General features: G+C 48.9%; 1 protein-coding gene across 6 annotated transcripts in view; it reads left to right on the forward strand.

Annotated features, from left to right (window-relative positions):
• Positions 1–18,732, forward strand: part of AFF3 (ALF transcription elongation factor 3) — a 587,368-nt gene that overhangs the window by 529,398 nt on the left and 39,238 nt on the right. For all 6 annotated transcript variants that reach the window (XM_070379962.1, XM_070379956.1, XM_070379957.1 and 3 more), the window contains 3 exons: positions 1,053–1,239; positions 8,646–9,749; positions 15,007–15,131. In XM_070379962.1, coding sequence (XP_070236063.1) covers positions 1,053–1,239; positions 8,646–9,749; positions 15,007–15,131 — 1,416 coding nt within the window. The remainder of the gene's footprint in view (positions 1–1,052; positions 1,240–8,645; positions 9,750–15,006; positions 15,132–18,732) is intronic.

Raw genomic sequence — 18,732 nt, forward strand, 5'->3', positions numbered from 1 at the left:
GTTGAAATGGTGGTCACAAGAGGGAAAAGCAAGCCGATATGTGCTGACTTAACATTAAAAAAGTAGTCACTGCATTTTCTGGGTTTAGAGTTTGACCTCAAAAAGGACAGAGTCAGGTGTGTTTCAATGCAATTAATAACGGACACTGAAGATGTTGGCTATTTTGTGAGTACCAGAACTTCTATGGCTCACTGTTTGGGTGCATGCATGTTATTTGCATTTTTGTGGTTAATTAATTGCCGGGAGGAGTATCCATGTTTGCTGTTCTCTTTGAGTTTCTAATTTGAGTATAGAACTTCCTGGCAGATTTCAGCGTGGATATGAACATCGAGTATAATTTGAAATGGTATTGCTGTATGCCACTGCACTGGAGTTGAATTTTAAAGTCAGAATAAATAAAAACTGTGTGACTGAGGGATCTCCAGTTCTCTAATAAAAGGCTCAAAGGAAAAGTACTGTTTAGACAGCAACCCAGGTCCTGTAAAGACGACAGCACTGGACGCTATGGGTGGGGAGAGGTAGGAAGCCAGACAACTTGGTCGGTCCCTCTGTGTCTGGAACCTTCCAGAAGGCCATGCAAGCACAGAGCAGGACACTGTGCCCTTCCTCACAGCCCACTTCCTAAAATAAAGCAAACAGACCTTTTCGTTCTTTGCAAAATATTTCAAGCATTTTGGATTTCCTGGCTTTTTTGGTCAATGATTGGAATCGGGGATGCATTTGAAAAGCCATTCCCAGAAACAGCAGCAAAACAGGGACAGTCCTCCTGCAGCGACGTCACCTCCTTTTCTGAAATGGTCACACAGACCAGTCACACCAGCCGGTGCCCGATGGCCAGGGGGCAGCAGCCTTCGCTCCCAGTTTAATTTCTGTGCCCCATTGTCTTAACCAGGAGGCTGCTGTGACCTTGCTGGTGGGTCTGCCAGCTCCATCCAGGTGACGGCTGGCAGATGTGCTGGCTGCGCGCCTCCGGTGCCCGCCAGCCCGCTCAGCGGCGCTTCCGTGTTTGCTCACTCGGCTTCCCTTCCCTCTCTTTCCTCGCGGGTGGGCAGTGCCGGACTCCAGCCGGCTGACTGCAGGGCCTCCGCACCCTCGAGCAAGGGCAGCAGCAGCGGCAGCAGCAGCAGTGGGAGCAGCTCCTCCAGCGACTCGGAGAGCAGCTCGGGGTCCGACTCGGAGACAGAGAGCAGTTCCAGCGAGAGCGAGGGCAGCAAGCCTCCCCACTACTCCAGTCCCGAGGTGAGTACCTGCGGGCCTCCAGGGGCCTCCCCTGCCTGCTTCTCCCCTGGGGAGCACAGTCAGTCCTCCTCCCAGTGTGGTTCTCACACCTCCCACTCCCCCACTCTCCGTGGCCTGCAAGCTGCTGTGACCCGTATAGGCCACCGCTCCCAGGCAGCCTGCCAGGATTGATTTGGGCTCATTTCCCCCAACCTCCTCCTCAAAGTGCTCCTAGCTAGAGAGCTTCCTTTGAGATCTAGAAACTTCATCTCTTACAGTCCAAAATCTCTATCTTGACTTCCAGAACTTTCCAAACATGCTGTAAACATCACTGACTGGAAATAACCTGACGATTGGGGTCAGCGAGGCAATAAGCAGATAGGGGAGCTCCAACCTGAAGTGTGAGCCCCTGTAAATCATGGAGAAAGGAGTTTTGTGGATTAGACATGGCTAGAATCTTACCTTTTAGCAGTTTGTCACAGATTAGAAGAACACGGGCTATAAGTATAAATAAAACCTTTTTAACTGTGTTTTCTTTGTGAAAATATACAGAGAAAAATTAGCATGAACCTGAAAATAATAATGAAAGCTTTTATAGGTATGATGAGTATCTATGTGGAAGATTTAGGTGCCTCATATAAAAACATGATATGGTCCCGATAAAACCCATTGCTATTTCTACTTTAAAGGGGAAAATTAAATAGTAACTCAGAGCATGGATCCTTGAGAGAGGACTGAGAACACATTTGTCCAGTTTCTGGATTGGTAAGGGTGGACTTTGATTTCTAAAGAAGGAACAACATAGGCTTCTTCTTAAGTGTATAGACATTTCACGTTACTGAGGGTCATAGGATTTTTTTTTTTTTTTTGGCCTGCAATCCTCTGTACCACTTTGGGGCCCTAATTTCTAAATAAGCTCTAAAATGAACCAAACCCACATGTCCAAACCTTGGTGCTGAGAGGAGAGCACCTTTAAGGGCCAACCAGCCTCACATTTCCAGTTTGTGTGCCTATGTCTCTCTTTCCCTCCATCTCTCTTGATCTGTCTGTCTATCTCCCTGTATAAGTAAGGGGAAGGCCCTTAGCAACATTAACCTATAAAAGCTATCTGTTGCTATAACCCTGACTTTCCCCAGAAGCTAAATTATTCCTTCTCCATTATTTCATTCATTCATCTGTTCATTTATGGTTTTTCAACAAATATTATTGAGTTTCTGCCACAGATACGCTTGGCCCTGGGAGACAGCAATGATCTGACAAAGAAGATTCCTGTCTTCACAGACTTGATATTCTAATGAGAATAATTTGAAACAAACAAGCAAAAAACAAAACAAAACAGAGGCATTAACTAAGCTTCTTCAGAGCCAGCTTTGTGATCTAATTTGTTGAAAACCTCCAGAATATGTAGTAGAAAAAACTGGGTTCCAGGGACATTAAAAGGGCCGAGGGGGGACAGTGGTGGTGGATTAAAAGCCTCAGGGTCTGTGAATGAGAGCCCCCATCCCCGGCTCTTTGTGACTTTGAAGGTTAAATTCAGGAATGTTGAATATTATTTGCATGTTGAAATGTGACTCCTGGAGTTTCTAGATGAGGCTGAAACCAGCCTCAGAGAAGCACGGTTATAAAGGGCTTTGAGCAGACTCCCTCTAAATGTCACTGAAATAATTACAAAGACCTGAACTCCTTGGTGATGAAAGGAAGCACTTGACGTTTCTTCCAGCAGCTATCAGAGCCCCCAGCGGAGGAGGAGGAGGAGGAGGAGGAGGAGGAGGAGGAGGAGGAGGAGGAGGAGGAGGAGGAGGAGGGGAAGCTGCTAACACAGGCCTTAGAGTTTAAGTTGCCTGAGGCACGGGTAGGTTTCGACTTCTGGCTTCTCCTTGCAGAGGGAGTGCAGAAGTGACAGGTGTAGCCACAGAGCATGTGACTTCTCTCTGCTGGAAAGGAATGTACTCCTTGGAATAAAAGTAAGGGGTTTTGGGCTTGTTTTTTTTTTTTTTTAACATTTTTTCCCAAGACGACTACAGACACACACCCTTCAGAAATACAAAGAGGGAATTCCCTGGCGGTCCAGTGGTTAGGACTCCGTGCTTTAACTGCCAAGAACATTGTGGGTTTGGTGTCTCATTGGGGAACTAAGATCCCACAAGCCATGTGGCATGGCCAAAGATTTTATCAAAAAAAAAAAAAGAATTACAATGAGTTTGCAGAACGAACATTAAAAAGAGGGAAGGAAGCATTAAGGGCCAACTCTACGGCAGCCCTGCTCTCCTCTGCCCTGAGCTGGCCCAGGTCCCCTGACAGAGAGCAGTGAGACCCGTTTCCCTGTCCCCCACAGGACCACCCAGCTCTTCATAGCCACACACCTCCCATTCCACCGCAAAGACCTGTTTCTGCTGCTTTGCAGCAAAACGTATCTGGCCCTCCTTTCCCCTTTCAGAAATGTCCTAATATGAGAGCAGGAGATCCTCATGATGTCCCAAGACACCTGCATCCTACACCCTGCCCCTCAACGTGCCAGCACTGGGCACCTGCTTGGCTCTCCTAAGTCTCATCCAAGCTGTGTTTCTGGCCCTGGTTGTAGAAAGCCACTGCCTTTCACATGCATCACCATGGAATATAACCCCTAGTCTGCAAGTGGGCATGGAAGAGACACTGGATTCAGTCTCTGTGGCCTGAGGTTTGCTTGCTTGTCATCAGACTAATTTTTTTCATTTGAGTTCTTTCTTCTTTCTTGGTCTGGGACATCCTTTCATACCAGAGCTTGACCAGGGAGCTTGACCAGGAGGGGGTAGGGGGGTTTCATTTTGCCCTTCCATTAGCACATTTACAGCAGCACACAGAGCTCCTTAGACCAGTGTTCCAAGTAAAGGGACAGCTTGCTGTGTGAACAAGAAAGAGCCTGGTCACAGGACTTTATTTGACTGCACGTGGGATCTTTAGCTGTGGCCTGGGAGCTCTTAGTTGCAGCATGTCGGACCTACTTCTCTGACCAGGGATCAAACCTGGTCCCCCTGCAATGGGAGCACAGAGTCGTATCCACTGGGCCCCCAGGGCAGTCCCTGGTCACAGGATTTTGAGAAGAGCCAGGATAAAGTGGGTTTCACCCGTTTCTTTACTGCAGGGCGTCACTCAGCCCTCAACATCACTCATGTAAACAGCATTCTCCATTGTGGTGTTTCCCAAATATGTCCAACCATGGTAGGCTTTCTTCATGGGCTAAAAGCACATTTTGGAAAATGCTGCCCTAGATCATTCTTGAAAATCTTAAAAAATACAAGTTATTCATGGATTCAACAAGCTTCTCCTTAATTAGGCATCTATGGGGTATGTGGCAGTGGGTGCCCTGAAGGTTGTAGATGAAATAGAGACTAGAGTATACCCTGGAGGGCTTGTGCATGAATCAGAGGGAAGATTGATCAGAGAGGAGAGTCCTGGCTGGAAATGCACACTGCAAGCCAGCAAACAAGCAAAAGCGCTGGGCGGAAGCCCAGTGGATGGCTCAGACAGTAAACCAGAGGCAGCAGCCTGCCAGGCAAGGAGCTCCGAGCCCCAAGTCTGCCCTCCTCCCCTGCCACCTAATTCTTGGCTGTTTAAGCTTCCTTGGCCACAGTTTTATCTCCAAAATGGCAGATAATCTCCCACTGTCTAATCTGTGAGGTTTTTCTGAGGAGTAAGTGACAAACAGGGAGAGGCAGCTCATCGTGAGTCATTAGTAGCAACAGGGTCATAGCAAGCTGCCCCTCTAACCTATTACGGTCCTGCGAGGGATACAAAGCAGCAGAAACCTGGCCTCTGCCGGAAAGCAGTGTTTGGCTTTGTTGAAGACACAAGATTCATATACATGAAACAGACATGGATATCAAAAGATGATGCCATTAAGGATAATGGAAGGCAACAGGTATTATCTGGAGAGTTAGTGGTGTCTTCTCCAAAAGTCAGATCAAATTCTATCATTTGAAGACCTGACATTTCTCAAGTGAAACAAGGTCCCCTTTTCATGAGGCTTCCCCAGAGAGTAATGGGAGCTTAAGGGAATCTGATCTCTCAACTGTGACAAGCCTGGGTTTAGTCTTGCTGGTGCCTGTAGCTCCGCAGCTTTGGACATGTTACTTAACTTCGCTGAGCCTCATCTAAAAACCAAGGCTGATAGTATCTCTTATCTATGGATTAAATTAGATGATACATGTGATGTGGGAGCGCACTGTGGGTGTTCCAGCAAGGAAAGATGCCTGTAAGATGATGGCTGCCTGAGGAGTTCGGATTTTGTTCGGGAGGCAAGAGGAGGTCATTGTAGATCCTTGAGAAAGGGAACATAATTTAGCAGTGTACTGAAAATGGTCCTGATTTCTTTGGCTGTGAAGAGCAGAAAAAATGACTCTGCGGCACATGGGGCAGCGGGCCCTTACTCCATTGATTACATCCTCCCCTCGCTGTGAAGACTCCCCCAGGGGAGGTTTAGTGGGAGTTTCCCTGTGAGTCGCCGTGTTTTGGCTCCAGGCAGGTATCTGTGTCCTCGCATGTAAGAGATGTGAGGTGTGGAAGGCTCACGACGGCGGGGACGAGGATGACCAGGGGGTAGGGGGCGGTAAGTGGCGGATGCTGCCATAAATGTGTCCACCTGGTCCAGTGTGTGCCCCCTTCTGCAAGGCGCCTTCAGCATCCACTCACATTACTGGGCCCCGTTTATCTGGGGAAGCTGAGGCACAGAAGTCACTGACCCAGCCTGGGGTCAGAGAGAAACCTCAAAGCCATAAATGTGTTTGCCGCCAGTTAGCCTTCAGGGGACTTCCCTGGTGGTCCAGTGGCTAAGATTCCAAGCTCCCAAAGCAGGGAGCCCGGGTTCAATCCCTGGTCATGGAACTAGATCCCTGCCCCAGCTGAAGATCCCACGTGCCGCAACAAAAATTGAAGCTCCCGAGTGCTGCAGCTGAGACCCGGTGCAGCCAAAATGGATAAATAAATCATTTTTTAATTAAAGTAGCCTTTCGTCACACTGAGCTCCCCTCAGGGCAGGCGAGAGCTCCCCCTCAGCAAAGAAGCCATTCTATGTCCTGCCACCCTGCTTCCTCCATCACTTCACTGTCGCAGGAGGGACCAGGTCAGGTGGGCTCTGCAGGCTCCATTGTTCCCTGTCTCTGCAGGTGCCACATTGAAGCGAGGTCAGAATTTACAAAATAAAACTCAGAGGCGTGAAACAAGATTTTATCATTTTGGTTTTTTGCCTCTTGTTCAGGAGTCCTGGCCTATGGGTGGCATAAAAACAAGAAAAGCAGAACATCAAGTCAGAGCCCAGGCTCCCCATCAGGGTCACGAGAGAGTCCCCTTCCACACTTGTACCCCATGGGGATGCTCCTCGATCCTCATGGCCCCAGGAGCAGGGCCTGGGATCCCCGTGCTGAAATGCCTCACAAGGAGACTCCCATTAAGATTTCCCGGAGGGCGCCTTCACAGCAAAGGGAGGATTTAATCAGTGGAGTGATCACTGATGTGCTGCAGGGTCATTTTCTGCTTACGGTCACTTGTCGCTCCCAGTCCCTCGACACCCTGCGCTGCGGTTCCTTGAAGTGCAGTTGGTCTCGTCTGCTTGGAGGGAGCCAGCAGACTGTCCGCAGCCCCTGCCGCAGCTGCAGTGCTCACGTCCACACTCTGTGGCCCCAGGCCCTGTGGCCCTCTAAAGGCTTTCCGTCTCCCTGAGCCGTGCCCCAGACTCAGCCAGGACCCCTGGGTCTAGAGCACTGCCTGCCCTCCTCGCGCCTCACCGCCCTGCTGCAGGATCCTTTCTGCATGAGGCAGTGCCCCAAGTTCTCCTCTTAACACCAATCTCTTTGTTGAAAACCAAATCTTGACACTTGAAAGCAAGCATTCAGAAATTATGATCTTAAAGAACAGTGTTTTTCTCCTACAAGGGAGCCTGACTTGCTCTAGGCTTTAACAAACCAATACGAAATGCAAAGCTAAGCCATTCTTCTTTATTCTGGGTGGTATCTAGTTCCCCCACCCCACCCCACCCCACCCCCAACTCACCCAATCATCAGAAGCCATGAATTTATAGAGTGGAGGACATAGGGAAGGAAACATACATCACCTTAATCACGCCAAAATTCTCCCCCATCTCACAAATTAAAAACATTCTAGCTAAAGTTCTATGGGGCTTCCGTGGTAGCTCAGCGGTCAAGAATCCACCTGCAATACAGGAGACGTGGGTTCAATCCCTGGGTCAGGAGAATCCCCTGGAGAAGGAAATGGCAACCCACTGTGGTATTCTTGGCTTGGGAAATCCCATGGACAGAGGAGCCTGGCCAGCTACAGTCCATGGGGTTGCCAAAAAGTCAAACATGACTTCGCAACTGGTACAGCAACAACAAAGTTCTGTACTTATCAATTTACCTCTTTTCTACTAATAATCAGAGAGGCTGGATAAATGGACTTTTATTAGAAATCAACAACATTTACTCCCCGTAAGAGAATCGGTTCTTAACCTTTCAATAAGACATAGATCCCTAGAGAGGTAAATGCAAACTACGCAAACTATTCTCTCCCCAAAATGTGTCTACATGACCTTTGACCTTCTGTTACAGGGCATTCACTGGCCTCGCCTCTCCCCCAGAGCCAATCTGTGGGTCAGAGTTTAACACCTGGAATGCCCAGGATTTGCTCTAATTTAGCAAAACTGTTTACAGAAGAGGTTTTCATTGTCACCTCCTTGTCTGAAACAATTCGGGCAAAGTGTGATGGAAGCGGGTTAAGGATGGACGAACCAAGTCCAGCAGGGTCCACTCAGCCCCCTTTTCGAATTTCTCCCCGAATTACAAGTCTCACCAAAAAAATGTGTGCTTCAACACCCAAGGTCTCCTAACTACACCCCAGTTAACTTTCATGGGCTCTGAAGTTTATGCATGTCTGTATAAATACAAAAAATATACACTGTATAACACTCAAAAGTGCTGGAAATGGGTCCTAATGAGGAATAGGGGGGTCCTCTCATTTCTCAAACTGCTGCACTGGCATTTCAGTGTGGGGTACCAGGAAAGTGTCAGTCGCTCAGTCATGTCCATCTCTTTACGACCCTGTGGACTGCAGCCTGCCAGGCTCCTCTGTCCATGGAGTTCTCCAGGCAAGAATACTGGAGTGGGTAGCCATTCCCTTCTCCAGGGGATCTTCCCAATCCAGGGATCGAACCCGGGTCTCCTGCACTGGCAGGTAGGTTCTTTACCCTTTGAGCCACCTGGGAAGCCCTGTGGGTGGCCACCCTGTGTGCCTGTTGATGCTACACATACCTACGGCTTCCATGTTCCTTGAGTTTCCAGCCCATCAGGTTTCTGCTCACATGCCTAGAGGAGCAGCAAGTCGAGAGAAAAACAGCCAGGCGCATCTAAGTGAGTCTGTCCTAAACAATGTTTTGTTTGTTGCCGGTTTTCTGCTTTTAGGCGGAACCAGCGTCCTCTAACAAGTGGCAGCTGGATAAATGGCTAAACAAAGTGAATCACCACAAGCCCCCTGTCCTGATCCAAAATGAAAGCCACCACGGGCCGGAGAGCGGTCAGTACTACACCCCAGTGAAGGAGGACACGCAGGAGTGCGGGAAGCTCCCCGACGTCTGCCCGCCCGGCCTGAGAGACAAGGACATCAAGGGCGCCTGCAAGGAGGAGCAGAGGCCCAGGACCGCGAACAAGGCCCCCGGGAGCAAAGGGGTGAAGCAGAAGTCCCCGCCCGCGGCCGTGGCCGTGGCCGTGACCGCCGCCGCCGCCCCGCCGCCCGCGGTGCCTGGTGCGCCCGCCGAGAGCGCGCCCGCGCCTGCCCGGAGGTCCGCGGGCAAGAAGCCCACCCGGCGCACCGAGAGGACCTCAGCCGGCGACAGCGGCCACCGGCCCGAGGAGCCCGTAGCTGCCGAGGCGCTGGGGGCGAGCACGGGGGTTCCCCCGGAGCCCCCCAAGCCCCGGCCTTGCGGCAACAGCAGGACCAACCACCGCAAGGAGCTGCGCTCGGCCGTGACCTGCGAGAAGCGCCGCACTCGGGGGCTGAGCCGGATCGTTCCCAAGTCCAAGGAGTTCATCGAGACGGAGTCGTCCTCTTCCTCCTCCTCCTCGGACTCGGACCTGGAGTCGGAGCAGGAGGACTACCCTCTGTCCAAGGCCGTGGCCGCCGCCGCCGCCGCTGCCGCTGCCTCCGGGAACGACCCAAGGCTGAAGGAGGCTCCCACCAGCATCAGCGGCGGCGGCCCCCGCGCTCCCGTGGGCTCCATCAACGCCAGGACCACCAGCGACATTGCCAAGGAGCTGGAGGAGCAGTTCTACACACTGGTCCCCTTCGGCCGCAACGAGCTTCTCTCCCCGTTGAAGGACAGTGACGAGGTCCGGTCACTCTGGGTCAAAATTGACTTGACACTTCTGTCCAGGATCCCGGAACACCTGCCCCAGGAGCCGGGGGTCTTGAGTGCTCCCGCAGCCAAGGACTCTGAGAGCGCGCCCCCGAGCCACGCATCGGAGGCGCCCGTGGAAAAGACCTTGCCAAAATCCAAGAGGAAACGCAAGGTAGGCCTGGAAACCTGAGGGGCTAAAGGCACAGTGGGAGGGAGGGCCCCAAACTTGTGGGCAGGTCCACTGGTCTGAAATGTTCCAGGAGCAGGGGTTTATGTGTCCTTCTTCAGCAAACGTTCATAGAGCACTTTACATAAGCGCATAGGAGCCTGCTAAGTCGCTTCAGTCACTAAGTCTGACATTCTGCAACGCTATGGACTGTAGCCTGCCAGGCTCCTCTGTCCATGGGATTCTCCAGGCAAGAGTACTGGAGTGAGTTGCCATGCCCTTCTCCAGGGCATCTTCCCAACCCGGGATCAAACCCTTGTCTCCTGCATTGCAGGCAGATTCTTTACCATCTAAGCCACCAGGGAAGCCCAGTATAAGTACTTGACACATATTAACTCAACTCAACATCCTTAGAACCGCCCATTGTGGGAAGACCAGCTATTATTCCCATGTGATAGATAATTAAGGCCTGTCCCACTGCATGTGGAAGTAGGCAATTGGGAAATCTTCACTGAATGTCTTCAGGGAATGAGCTAGAAGCTGGACCAGTGAGGAAAACTAAACACAGGTGAACCCCATTCTTTGCTGGAAGAGGTGGGGTCATTCATTGACTTAAGAAGTCAGCTGCCTCATGAGTTGAGTAAGGCTGTGACTAGGGAGCCACAGGTTGGTGCTCCCCATGGTATTGAGCAGAAGGACTTTGTGGTAGAGACGAGCTGGGAACAGGGCCCCAAGCAGGAGGGACTTTTGAGTAATCAGAGGATTCACTGCCAAAGCTAGGAAGCCAGCTGAACAGAGAGGGATTGAACAGAGTGAGGCAGGCAGGGACTTAAGTGCAGGGAGAGCTGGACGAGGGTCTAGAAGTAGACCCAAACACTTGGCCATTCAGATGTTTTTGAAGAATTTTTGAGCACAAGAATCACTTAATCATAATTTAAAACCAGTTCTGAGAATCTTTACCCCCTCCTGTTACTACATCTTCAAAAGTGACTAGGACCACAGCGAAAAACTCAGTGGGTAACAAACCAAAGATTATAGTCATAATGGATGGCCCTAATTTGGGACAAAATCATTCACAACTGTTAACTCATGTGTATGTCCCCACAAGGGATGCTAAATCATTTATAAAATCCTTACAACTTTTGAGGCAAATATTCTTGTCATGCCCCTTTTACAGATGAGGAAACTGAGGCTTACAGAGCCTAAAGTGACTTGCCCTAGGGTCATATAGGTGAGAAAGGACAGAGCTGGGAATGAAGTCAGTTCTCTGGCTGTAGGGTCTCCCAATAATAAACCAGCTGGAGATTTGTGTAGTACTTTTGCCTCACGGCCCCCGCTCAGAAGACTCCATGCTCAGAATTTAATGCCTGTGGTTTGCATCTTGGAATTCTCCCTTTTATCTTTGAATCCGTCTTTTGCAAGAGAAGGTGATGGGACAACAGAACATGCCTGGTCCCACCCCTACCCATTTCCCCAGGATGGGTTCTGCCTGCCCTGTGGCCCCTTTGCATTCCTGGCGGGAGCAGCCTCCCCTTTCTGCAGCCCCATCCAGGGACCAAGGCACAGGCATAGTGAGGGTTGGGGTCAGGATCAGCACCTCCCTGCCCTCAATCCAGGTACTGAGGGGTCCCCCAGGAGAGACTGCCAGTTGGCCTTGGGGAAGGGGTGGTGCCTGGCTGCACTTCCTCACCCCGCGACCCACAGCTGGCAGGTGGCGGAGACCATTTGCTGGGCTGCATGGGCGCACCCAATCTCAGCTTGGCACTCCTGGCATTCGGGAGAGTCAGCGCGTGCCAAGCATCCCCATGCTTCCAGGAGCACAATGTAAAGCAGCAAATAAACACACTTCTCTGACAGGTTAAGAGACCAGTTTCAAGACAGGAAAATGTTCCTGACTTTAGTACTTTATAATGTTACCCTTTTACCGCTTTTTTTTTTTTTTTGAGGTATAATTGACATAACATTATATTATTTTCAGTTATACAATATAATGATTCAATATTGGTTTACATGTGTTGCAAAATGATGACCACAATCAGTCCAGCTATCATCCATCACTATACTTAGTTACAAATTTCTTTTTCTCCTGGTGAGAACTTTCAAGATCTCCTGCTGCTGCTGCTAAGTCGCTTCAGTCGTGTCCGACTCTGTGCGACCCCATAGACGGCGGCCCACCAGGCTCCCCCGTCCCTGGGATTCTCCAGGCAAGAACACTGGAGTGGGTTGCCATTTCCTTCTCCAATGCATGAAAGGGAAAAGTGAAAGTGAAGTCACTCAGTCGTGTCCGACTCTTCGAGACCCCATGGTCTGCATCCTACCAGGCTCCTCCGTCCATGGGATTTTCCAGGCAAGAGTACTGGAGTGGAGCTACTTTCAAATGTGTGCCACGGTATTATGAGCCATACTCACCAGGCTGCTTATTAGTATTGCACTACATCCACATGACTTACTCATTTTATAACTGGAGACTTGTACTTTTTTATTTGCTTCGCCCCTTCATTTTGTACCCCCTCTCCACCCCAGAGTGGTTTGGTTTTGGTTTTCAGATTCCACATTTAAGTGAGATCCTAAGGTCTTTGTCATCTTTGTCATCACAAAGAATCGGACAAGACTGAGTGACTAACACACACACACCCCACTCATTTCACTTAGCACAGTGCCCTCCAGGTCATTCTGTGTTGTTGCAAATGGCAAGACTCCTTTCTTCCATTGTATACATACATATGCCGCAATGTCCTTATCTATCCATAGCCATTTACGCTGTTTCCTTGTCTTGGCTTTTGTAAATAACGCTGCAGTGAAGGTGGGGGTCTTTTGAAATCAGTCTTTCAGTTTTCTTTGGATAAATACCCAGAAGTGAGATTTTTTCTCCGCATCCTCACACATGTATTATTTCTAGTCTTTTTGATGACAGCCATTCTGAGAGGGGTGAGGTGGTATCTCATTGTGGTTTTGATTTGCATTTCCATGATGATTAGTGATGCTGAGCATCTTTTCGTGTGCCTGTTGACCATCTGTACGTCTTCTTTAGAAAAAATATTTAATCAAATCCTCCGCCTGTTTTTCAATCAGATTTTTTTTGTGTTTCTTTGTTGTTGAATTGCAAGTGTTCTTTATGTGTTTTGAATATTAACCCCTTCTTGGATATATTATTTGAAAATATTTTCTTACATTCAGTAGATTGCCGTTTCATTTTATTGATGGTTTCCTTTGCTGTGCAGGCTTCCCTGGTGGCTCAGCTGGTAAAGAATCTGCCTGCAGTGCCGAAGACTTGGATTTGATCCCTGGGTTGAGAATATTCCCTGGAGAAGGGAATGGCTACCCACTCCAGTATTCTGGCCTGGAGAATTCCGTGGACTTTATAGTCCATGGGGTCACAAAGAGTCAGATGCAACTAAGCGACTTTCACTTTGCTTTGCAGAAGCTTTTTCATTTAACATAGTCCCACTTGTTTATTTTTGCTTTTGTTGCTTTTGCTTTTGAAAATCATCATCAAGACTGACATCAAGCATCTTCTCCAGCTTTTTGAACATGGGGCGTAGCCTTTTCATTTTGCGCTGAACCCCACAAATCATGCAGTCAGCCCTGACCTCCTAGGTGACCTCAATCAGGTGACCTTCCCTTCTGTGTACTTCAGTTTCTTCATTTGTAAACTGGTGACATCTTTACAGGGATGTTGTTGGGTTTAAATGATATAATTTAGTAATACAGGTTAGCTCGCTACACACCTGCCCCTCTTTTCCTTCTGTTTTCCTCTGCATATCCTGCCCTCCTCATTACTTGTCAGATGCATTTATCCATCAATCTCCCAGGTGATTAATTGATTAATGAGTAAGTCAATCAGTCATCTGGAGATTGATGGATAAATGGACAGGCTGATATAAAGAAAGAGAGAGAGGTGTTTCAGAGATACAAATTGATAAACATATAGAGATTGGAAATACATAGAGCTATACAGGCATATGTCAATAGAGATGTGCAAAAACAGAGACATGTATAATTCATAATCTATATTTAAGTAATTTTACTATCCGTGGACTTTTTAACTTATGAAGCGTCATTTACACTAAGCCTGACACTCAGCTCCCCTCATGAAATCTACCGGAACATAGGTCAACATGCATAGAGAAGGGAAGAACATGTGCACAGTGCTCGTTACTCATCGTCCGGGCTGTGAAGCCCCCAGTTGCGGGTGTGGGAGGTGGGACATCGCAGACCTGGCTGCCCAGGGTGCAGAGTCTAGCCCTGCCGGAGCCCTGGGGGCCCAAACTAGGGGGTTCAGAGCTTTGGCTCGGATCATCCATGGGGCACAGTTTCAGCGTGAGCATCTGTGGTCCCTCCTCCAGAGGCTGACATCCCAGCCAGAAAGAGAAGGTCAGAGTCTTTCTATCTTTAGTACCAGTGCCCGTCTCCTGGAAACACTGCTGAGAATCCTGAATGTCTGCTGTGTTGCTGCGATATCAGCAACAATAGAAGTTGGTTGAGTGCATGTGCATTACCCCTGCGTGTGTGCTGTGCTAAGCTGCTTCAGTCGCATCTGACTCTTTGTGACCCTATGGACTGTAGCCCACCAGGCTCCTCTGTCCATGGGATTCTCCAGGCAAGAAGACTGGAGTGGGTTGCCAGGCCCTCCTCCAGGGGACCTCCCCAGGCCGGGGATTGAACCTGAGTCTCCTGTGTCTCCCGCATTGGTCGGTGGGTTCTTTACCACTAGTGCCACCGGGGAGTCCTGCGTCACACCTATTATGCGTCTAAAGTTAAATACAATCGTGGAAACAATCCAGTCAAACTGCTGTTTTATAAAAAGATCCTTCAAGGCCGTGAATTTCAGAAGAAAAGCCTGAGCTTGTCACTGCTCCTACAGCATTAAGCGCAGGACAGGTCGCTTGCTATACTTTGTTTGGGTACGAAGAAATGCCAGAGAAAGGGATGCTGAAGCTCCAGTGAGACTCCAGCGCAGGTCTTCTTTGGAGGGTAGAATCCAGCCCGTTGGTTGAGCGGTTTTCATCCATCACAATATTCCCTCCTGCAGTTTGATCCCGGTGTCACACTTTTTCCTCTCAGTAAGCTGTCAGTAGTCAAAACGACAGATTTCGTCCTTATTCGAGGAGGAGCTGACGGGGAACCAAGGCCGGGGCCGAGAGTGCTGCCATCGTGTTGGTGCTCAGGAGCTTGTCCAAAGAAGCCCCGAGCTGGTGGGATGGGAGCTCACCTCTTTCCCTCGAAGTCCGAAGCTGATTGGTCTTTGCTTCTTTCCATACAGTGTGACAACGAAGACGATTACAGGGAGATCAAGAAGGCCCCGGGAGAGAGGGAGAGCACCTCACGACTGAGCGCCTCTGCCAACAGTACTTTGTCCGCAAATCATTGCAGCATGAACATCAACAGGTACGTGCGCTCCTGCAAAGGCAAGGGTTGGTGGAGGCATGCCTGGGTCTGAGAGGCATGTGTTTGCAGGGGGAGAGTCAGATTTTTTTTAATGATTTCTCTGCTCTGGGTGTCCAGACCAGGGTTCTTGGACTCCTTAATCAATAGAAATTGATAAGAGGCCAGAGGAGAAATTCAGCCAAGGCTTCCTTGGGGCTCAGGCTGCAGCTTGAAGGAGTGAGGAAAAAGTAACAGTTTCCCTTGCTCGCTCTCTGATGGGGGCAAGCGTATTCCTTAAATGTGAGGAGGGAAGTTGTGGGTCCAGGGGTCACGCCGGAGGTGGACTTAGGTGGTCTGCCCACCCGCTTTGTTGGTCTTGTGTGCACGGCGCGTGCACAGGACCTGCTTTTGCTCCCGGTTCCTCAAAATTGGCAGTTGGGTTTTTGGTCTTTTTGTACCTTGTGGTTCATAATTTGCTCCAACTGCACGTGCTCACTGTTGCTTTTAGTCCCTTATGCTGTGCTTAGTTACTTAGTCATGTCCAACTCTTTGCGACCCCATGGACTGTAGCCCACCAAGATCTCTGTCCATGGGGATTCTCCAGGCAAGAATACTAAAATGTGTTGCCACGCCCTCCTCCAGGGGATCTTCCCAACCCAGGGATCGAACCCTGGTTCTGCACTGCAGGCAGATTCTTTACCGTCTGAGCCACCAGGGAAGCCCTCAGTCCTTTAGGATTGCTTTGTATTTTGTTGCTATAGGACACATGTGTCCAGGTGCAAGCACTGAAGCAGAGGATCCCAGGGTCCCAGCCTGTCTCTTGCAGACCTGCTTCCCTTGGTGTGGGCTTCCCTGGTAGCTCAGCTGGTAAAGAATCCTCCTGCCATGCAGGAGACCCTGGTTCAATTCCTGGGTTGGGAAGATCCCCTGGAGAAGGGATAGTTAATACCCACTCCAGTATTCTTGAGCTTCCCTAGTGACTCAGACAGTATAGAATCCTCCTGCAATGAGGGAGACCTGGGTTTGATCCCTGAACTGGGAAGATCCCTTGGAGGAGGGCATGGAAACCTGCTCCAGTACTCTTTCCTGGAGAATCCCATGGACAGAGGAGCCTGGCGGGCTACAGTCCATGGGGTCTCGGTCGGACACGCCTGAGTGGCTAAGCACACACACAAGCTGCACCAGCACGCCTGGGCGTGTGCTGCTTGTTGCAGTTCCAGGGGCACCAGCCGTGCTTCTTTGTAGCAAAAGGCCAGTTACCAGCTGTAGAACATTCTATCCTTTCAAAAACACACCCTCCACTCTGAAAATTTAAAAACTGAATTCTGCCTGTGTGCCAAGTCACTTCAGCAGTGTCCGACTCTGTGTGACCCCATAGACTGTAGTCCACCAGGCTCCTCTGTCCATGGAATTTTCTAGGCAAGAATACTGGAGTGAATTGTCATGCCCTCCTTCAGGGGGATCTTCCCAACTCAGGGATCGAACCCACGTCTCTTATGTCTCCTGAATTGGTGGGCAGGTTCTTTACCACTAGCGCCACCGGGGAGACCCAAAAAACTGAATTAAGAGTCATGAGAACACTAAGCTTATCACGCAGATGTAATAAGCAGACTCTTCATACAACACACCTAAAGATCCTGGCTATGCGCTGAATTTGTGGTGACAGACAAGATCGGGTCTCCAAGGTGAAACAGCCCCTCCTCAAAGGGGTTCCAGAGGGACCTGCATGGCGCTGACTCCCCTCCATGACAAACAGCTTCCTGGCAAAGCAAGGCCCCGGATATTTATTACAAGCGAGGAGCTCATCATCAGTCATAGAAGCTCTTTCCATTTAGAAACAGCACAGCTCAGAAACCACTTTCCCTCTGCTCAGACACTCTTCACTCTCCCCGACTGTGTACATAGAATTTTTAAGGGGAGATTAATGTTTCAGTGCAACACATAAAAATGTAAACTGAAAGGTTAGGAGAAGATGTAGAGCAGTACTAAAACCCAGAGAGGAAATTAGAGAGCCCAGGCACCCGCGCGCAGGCGGCTGCAGTGTTAGAATCACCTTGGGGAAGGACTAGGGCTCTGGAAGGTCTGAGTGAGGAGGAGCAGCAACGAGAAGCTGGCCAAGCCCACAGTCCTCTGTGCCCAGCAGACAGTGTCCCAAAACACTGCGCACATATGGAAGGAGAAAATGTGGCTCCAAAGTGTCTTTTAAATGTGTGATTGAGTTACACATGTGCTTCTTTGTTGATGCCTTAAATAACCTGTCTGCTGGCTCTAGTAACTGCTGTAATTGCTCGTAGTGATGAGTCTAAGTCATATCTGAAGATGCCTGCAACAACCGATATGACATGCAAATATCTGTGGTTTCCATCGGTGACACAGTCACAGGTTTTGCTAGCAGTACTCCTGCTAACCACTCGTCTGGATTCCTGCCTTCGTTCATCATTAAAGGAAATGTTCCGTTTCAGTGAGAGGTTAATGAAAATGAAGATGTCATTTCTTTTCCATGCAAGTTCAGGGACCCCAGGATAAAAGCAGAGGTCCTCAATCTCCGGGGTTGAATGCCTGAAGATCTGAGATGGAATTGATGTAATAATAATAGAAATAAAGTGCACAGTTACATGTAATACACTTGAATCATCCCAAAACCATCCCTGCTCCTGGTCCTGGCCCGTGAAAAAATGGTCTTCCCTGAAACTGGTCCGATGCCAAAAAGATTAGGGACTCCTGCTCCAGACCCTTTGCTTGGCAGAGCCTGCTGGCTCTGATAGTTTCACTTACATTAAGTAGGGACTCAATGCCGCGATGAAAGAGCTTTGAATTTTTCTAGGAAAAGTGGTCTGTGTGTTTCTGAAATTGCGATTACCTCTGTCAAGCTGTACCAGTGTAATAAGACAATTCTATATATATGGTAATCGCATGTCCCAAAGACATGATCCCAACAATGTTTCAAAATTACTTTGGTCAACTTCAATAGATAAACTTATGATGAAGAAGAAAAGATTGTGTGTGCTTGACAATATTTAATATAATAATTTCCTTTCCTACAAGTGTTTAAAATCATGTAATAATGTAGGAATTTCCCTGGCAGTCCAGTGGTTAAGACTTCACTTTCCCAATGCAGGGGGTGTGGGTTCATTCCTGGTCAGGGAGCTAAGATCCCACATGCTTTGTGGCAGGAAGAAAAAAAAAAAACATTAAACAGAAGCAATACTGTAATGAGTTCAATAAAGACTTTTAAAATGGTCCACATCAAAAAGTCTTTAAAAAAAAAAATCATGTAGTATATGGCTTAAAACTCAATGTTCAAGAAACTAAGAGCATGGCATCCGGTCCCATCACTTCATGGCAAATAGATGGTTTAACAATGGAAACAGTGACAGATTTTATTTCCTGGGCTCCAAAATCACTGCAGATGGTGACTGCAGCCATGAAATTAAAAGACACTTGCTCCTTGGAAGAAAAGTTATAACCAACCTAGATAGCAGAGAAATTACTTTGCCAACAAAGGTCCATATAGTGAAAGCTGTGGTTTTTTCAGTAGTCATATATAGATGTGAGAGTTGGACCATAAAGAAAGCTGAGCACCAAAAAATTGATGCTTCTGAACTATGGTGTTGGAAAAGAC

This window comes from Bos mutus, chromosome 11 (genome assembly GCF_027580195.1).
Source record: "Bos mutus isolate GX-2022 chromosome 11, NWIPB_WYAK_1.1, whole genome shotgun sequence".
In the NCBI taxonomy this organism is placed as follows: Eukaryota; Metazoa; Chordata; class Mammalia; order Artiodactyla; family Bovidae; genus Bos; species Bos mutus.